The 5699-nt window shown below is 26.1% G+C and overlaps 1 protein-coding gene across 1 annotated transcript; it reads right to left on the reverse strand.

Annotated features, from left to right (window-relative positions):
* Positions 1 to 499: 499 nt before the first annotated feature.
* Positions 500 to 4852, reverse strand: LOC126552153 (EF-hand domain-containing protein D2 homolog). The gene is made up of 3 exons (XM_050206774.1): positions 4576 to 4852; positions 3667 to 3814; positions 500 to 870 (listed from the first exon to the last, which is right to left on the reverse strand). Exons 1-3 carry the CDS (start codon positions 4674 to 4676, stop codon positions 715 to 717), a joined length of 405 nt encoding a protein of 134 aa, XP_050062731.1. The 5' UTR covers positions 4677 to 4852; the 3' UTR covers positions 500 to 714.
* Positions 4853 to 5699: the final 847 nt, after the last annotated feature.

Below are 5699 nucleotides of genomic sequence, written 5' to 3' on the forward strand. Positions count from 1 at the left end.
ATATATTTACGGTATCGGCGAATGCCAAATGTGTGCATATTTATCATTAACCAATACAAATATTTACAAAAAATTAACAACTCGAAGTCATAAAACATTAAACTTCCATAGTATTGTATAAGTATTTTTTTTTATAAAAGTTCTATTTATAAATATTATAAAATATATTATACTGATGTAATATGATCGGAATTGTTGTGGATAAAATGAAAAAAATCACCAGTGATGGCCTCAATAATATGATTGATAATTGTAGTATTACTCTTTCATAAATATTTATCTTATTCACATTAATACACAATATTTTCAACATTATAATTTATAATTGTAGACAATAATAATTGATTTGTACAAGTGCACGAATCGTGTAGCCTTTATTTTTTTTACCTTCATTTAAAACCCATATGGACAATTTTAAAATATTTACATTTATATTGGTCATCTAAAATTGAAAAGAAACACTTATACGAATACAAAAAATTTAAAGAAAAAAAACGTGTTTAAGCAAATCAAAAACTATTATATTCCGTCTAAAATAATATTATAGCTTTTTATAATAATAATAAATATAATAAATATTAGTTACATGATATTTTATATTGAATATGATAGATAAAAATAAAAATAAATTATTGAAAAATATAATCATCTTGCGACACTATATCATATTATGTAATATATTTTTTATGTGCAACGATTGTTCTTCTTTAAATATTACACATTCTTATGGTTTGTTCCTATGGGCATCGGCTGTTTAGCTTCGAAGTACTTCTTAGCCCCTTTAACGCCCACGCGGCCGACGTCGATTTCAGGCAAGGCGCATAACACTCGGCGGGCCCATTCCACATTTTTACGTTGAGTTATCAGAAACTGCAAAAGTAATATGATATAAATAATAATACAACAGTAATAAGCACACAAATTAGCACACAAACTAGCACATAAATTAGCACACACACAGGCGTGAAAAAAACATGCTTAAATTTGTATAAAATGTTTCGTAACTATAATAATATGTGCGGGGGCTTTGTTTAGATATGTAATTTACACGTTTGCCTATCATTAAAAAACAAATTCGCATACCGTTTTCGCAAACACTTTTAGACCACATAAGTACAAAATCGTATTCGTGCTCGCTGTGTGGTGAGAACATTATCGATTGGTTATTATCGGGATAAATAACATACATTTTCAAGTATGATAATGATTTCGATCACAAAAGTTTCACGAATCACTCGTATAGCCACAACGCGGAAGTGATCAAAAATAAAACACGTATTCATACAATGTTATTATTTACGAGAGACGTTTGTGTATCTAACGAGAGGTATATTTATTACGACGCTTCTAAAACTGTTGGCCAACTTCGAGGATGACGTTACACAGCGAGACTATTAATAGTCTTACCAGTTTCGGCAACGGGAAGTGTGATAATAATTTCCGACCGTGGAAACTATTTAAAATATAATCACGTCGCATACGAAGTATTCTGAAATCCTGCAGCAGTATGGGACGACATCATCCCACCGCGGTCGCGCACTCAACCGTTTACACAAAGCGATTAAAATATTTAATTATAATATTTAATTTAACGCATTAACCTACAAACAATTTTCTTACGCACCCCCACGCGGAATTTCGAGAATCCTAAGAGTTTAAAACAGTTCCGTCTCGTCCTCATCTTTTCCGATTTCACGTGTCAACATGATAATTTATTGCATTAGTGTAATAGTAATATCCCATCCCGACCTATTCGGAAAAGCGTTTCAGGGTTTTTTTCCCCCTATAACGGGATACGGCCGTGTATTATAATACACAAACATGGCGGTAATATATTATTTTTCCGTATCAACCGCTTTCAACTCTGTGAGTATGGGTGCTACAGCGTCTTCCTTTGTATGCTATAATTTCTAACCGAAAATTTGTTTTTACCTACATTTATATGATACAAAATATAATCTAATTGTCGTACGAAATCCTGAATATTATTATCATTATTTTGTTATAGTTTGACGCGTGCTGAGAAATGTAAAACGTGCCGAATTAGGCTGTTGACAACTAAACCGACAAATTGGAATATCTATGTCAGTTTTCATACTTGGTTATTATATTTCAAAAAAGCCATTCGATATTTTTTAGTTAATGCAATATAAACTATGTCACTTGGAAAAAGGTTTCAAATTTCAATAGTTATATTTTAGCACTTGTAAATAATTTTACTAAAAATGTATGATATGGAATAAATTAATTTTAAATATTTTAAAATTTGCTTAGGTTTCTTTTCACAAATTTTAAATATTTTTTTATTGTTTGCTTTAACATACATTTTTATTAATATAATCAGATCCAACATAGCTATGAACAATGGAATTTATTATATAATATGAACTAAAATGCTATTTGTTGGGTATTTCTTCATAAGTACATAATAATAATCCGTAAGTATAAAGTTGTAAAAAAATAAATAGAAGCAAAATTCGTTGTTTTAGAAAAAATGATGTGGCATTAGCTTATAATTGTAGACATTGTTAAGATTCTAAAAAGACAATGCATAACACAATTAGAAAAAAATCGGAGTGGTTTTGTAATACGTGGTTTACATAATTCGCATTGTCTAGAGAACAATAATTTCAGTACAAAATTATTATGACTAACATTATTATTGCAGAAAATAAATCATTTTTTTTTCAACAATCGTAGACAATATTCTCCTGAACTTGAGTAGCTATGGTGTAAATTATATTAAACTTAAATTGTAGTTTTGTTTATTAATAGATACCTAGGTATATTGTATACTCATTTTTAACATGCAATTTGAAATTGAAATATATTTTTGATATGTATATATATTTAAATCAACAGCAAATATGTCGTCGTATAAAAATTACATGTAATATTTATTTCTTTAAATAATTATTTTAAATACGAAAATATTTTAGATTATTTAACTACTTATTTTTCTTTAGTTTTTTTGAAACTATATCACAATGCAAGTTAAATTTTAATTCAGTGATTATTTATTGCATACAAATAATAACGATTCTGAATACAGACGATTTTTAGCGTCTATTTTTAAAAATACTCTATAGTATTTATATAGTTAAAAATCATTGTTTTTTAAATTCGGTAGACAAAAACGTCGAATAATATATGATAATATACATATTGGTACTAACAAAAAACAACAACATAGACTATGTCAAAAACTGGTGTTCATAAATATTCCCGCTATTCTAGAATTTTTTTTTAGTTTTCATCGATTTTTTTTTTTTAAATATAATGAAGTTTTTATATCGGGCCTTTAAACAACAAACTACAAAATATTTTTATCAGAAATCTCTATACCTTAATGTTGAAGATTAAAGCTTTTTTATACTTCTAAAGTGAAGTTAGATGTATAAAAATAATTTACACTATGTAAAATTGATATACCTAACTAACTATGAACATAACTTAATTCATCACCTAATTTAGAATCTAAAATAATAATATACAATGTTCTTTAAAAAAAATTGTTTTTTTTTTCGTAACATAAATAAATAATTTACATCTAAAAATAAGATAATGATATACTCAATAATATTTAAGAACACAACAGTTACTTATAGAAGTGTATGATATGTATAAAAAAAACATAAATATTGAATAAGACAATATCACACTCACTTCGCGAAAACTCAGTTTTCCATCACCATCTTCATCTGCGTCTTTGATAAGGCGTACAATTGCTGAGTGAGTCCATGGAACACCACGCACCATCATCATACCTTTAAGATCTTCGACATCCAAGTACCCATCATTGTCCGTGTCATATCTAATTATTAATATATTATGAAAAGTAGGTTAGTTTTAAGTAAAATTAAGTACTAGTATTATAATTGTATTAGATTGAATAAATTAAATCATATTGTTATGAAAAACTGATTATGATATTGGTTATTGCTGATAGATTACATAAACCAACTGTTATGAATAATTAATTTGTATTATTCATCGACATAAATTAATATACAAGTTTAAAACATTTAAAATTATTAGTATTTATTTTAACTTTTAATTTTAGTATAATTTAATCATCTAATATTGTTTTACAATATTGTAATTTTGTAATTTATGAAAGGATTCAAAACCGTAAACTGTTATAACTGTTATAAAAAATAAAATTATTTACAGTACCTATTAATACTAATTTACTGTTACTAATAATAGTTATTATTTGTTAAATATAATAAAAGAATATTTTTATCCGTGCATTATAGAAAAATATAATAAATAATAAATAATGTGTAAGATAATAATAACAGATATTACAAATAAAAATATGTTAACATGCCTTATGTTAATTATTATAACAGAAAAATATAGTGAAAATACTATTTAGACTATTTAGTAACTATGCTAATACAGTAATTATACATATAATAGAAACCAATAAACTTAACATGCAATAATACTCTAGTATTAATAAGTATAATTATTAATAGTTAGGTACTAAAAACTAGTATAATTAATTTTATTATGTTTATAATTATTATGAATATTATAAAATTCAATGATTGAAAAAAAAAATGTTACCTAGTAAAAGTTTTTTCATAGCGTTTTATTAAATTCGGTGATAGTTCTGGAAATTCTTTTAATATATATTGTCGCTCTCTGAACGAAAGATTTGAGAACATTTTTATTTTTTAGATTCGAACTAAAATAATTAATAAACAAAAACGGATCGTATTTATTTTAATTTTACGTGTTATAAAAACCGAAATAATTTTTGTAGCAAAGATATCACTTTATAATTAGACGAGACTGCGTTATCGATCACTCTGTTACATATTATTACAATAACTGTTTTATATTCGATCTGTAGTGTCATATAAATACTATTGATCAAAACTTACCGGAAATTCATGAACACAACCATGACTACGGAAAATTGTCATTAGCTATGATAATCCCATTGAAAATTACGAATTTAGTTGTCAAATCATGTTGTTTTTTTAATATTGTCCTCGGCCTTGGTGGCAGTTGAACACGTTCACGGGGACACCACGCAAAGGTCGTGATGATTTTTCATTTTTTAGATGCATTTCATTGGGGTAATCAAGTGCAAAATAACAAAATAATATATGTTTAATTTGTTTCATGAATATCCAATATTCTAGTTGGCTTACTTATGGAAAATATATATATTTTGAATAACATTTCGTTTTGTTTCATTTAAAAATATTTCAATAAAAAAAGTCGATATTGTAATCTCATCATTGGAAAACGATGGTTACGACGCTGAGTACCTACCGAATTAATCAATTATGCACTGCTTCTCAGTGAAATAGTCCCTAGCGTCTTTCATTTTAGGTTAACTCTATAGTCTAATTAGGGAAATACTTAGCTATCCTTAAATATACATCATTATCAAATTAATTACTTAAGTAATGTGTTTACTGTAATTTTAGTTAAGTTTAGCTCTCACAGAGAAAAAAACCCCACTAATTTAACAGTGAGTTTTAAAACTTAAATTAGATAGAAAACTCTTAAATTGTTTTGAAATTAAAGCAAAAAACATAAAACTGATATAAAATGGAAATAACCATTGAAAATAATGTATTCAGCAATAATTAATTGTATAGTTATAAGCTTTACTCCACCTGATAATTAATTTTATATTTTGAGAAATGTATTAAACCTAAAATATGTAATTATTT

The sequence above is a fragment of the Aphis gossypii genome, chromosome X, assembly GCF_020184175.1.
Source record: "Aphis gossypii isolate Hap1 chromosome X, ASM2018417v2, whole genome shotgun sequence".
Taxonomy (NCBI): domain Eukaryota; kingdom Metazoa; phylum Arthropoda; class Insecta; order Hemiptera; family Aphididae; genus Aphis; species Aphis gossypii.

Bases quoted from the DNA above. Each gene is read 5' to 3' on its own strand.
- LOC126552153 (XM_050206774.1), bottom strand. From the start codon at position 4,676: ATGTTCTCAAATCTTTCGTTCAGAGAGCGACAATATATATTAAAAGAA. The intron at 3,815-4,575 runs GTAACATTTTTT...ATTAATAATTAG, and splicing joins TATGAAAAAACTTTTACTAG to ATATGACACGGACAATGATG. The intron at 871-3,666 runs GTGAGTGTGATA...TTACTTTTGCAG, and splicing joins GAAAACTGAGTTTTCGCGAA to TTTCTGATAACTCAACGTAA.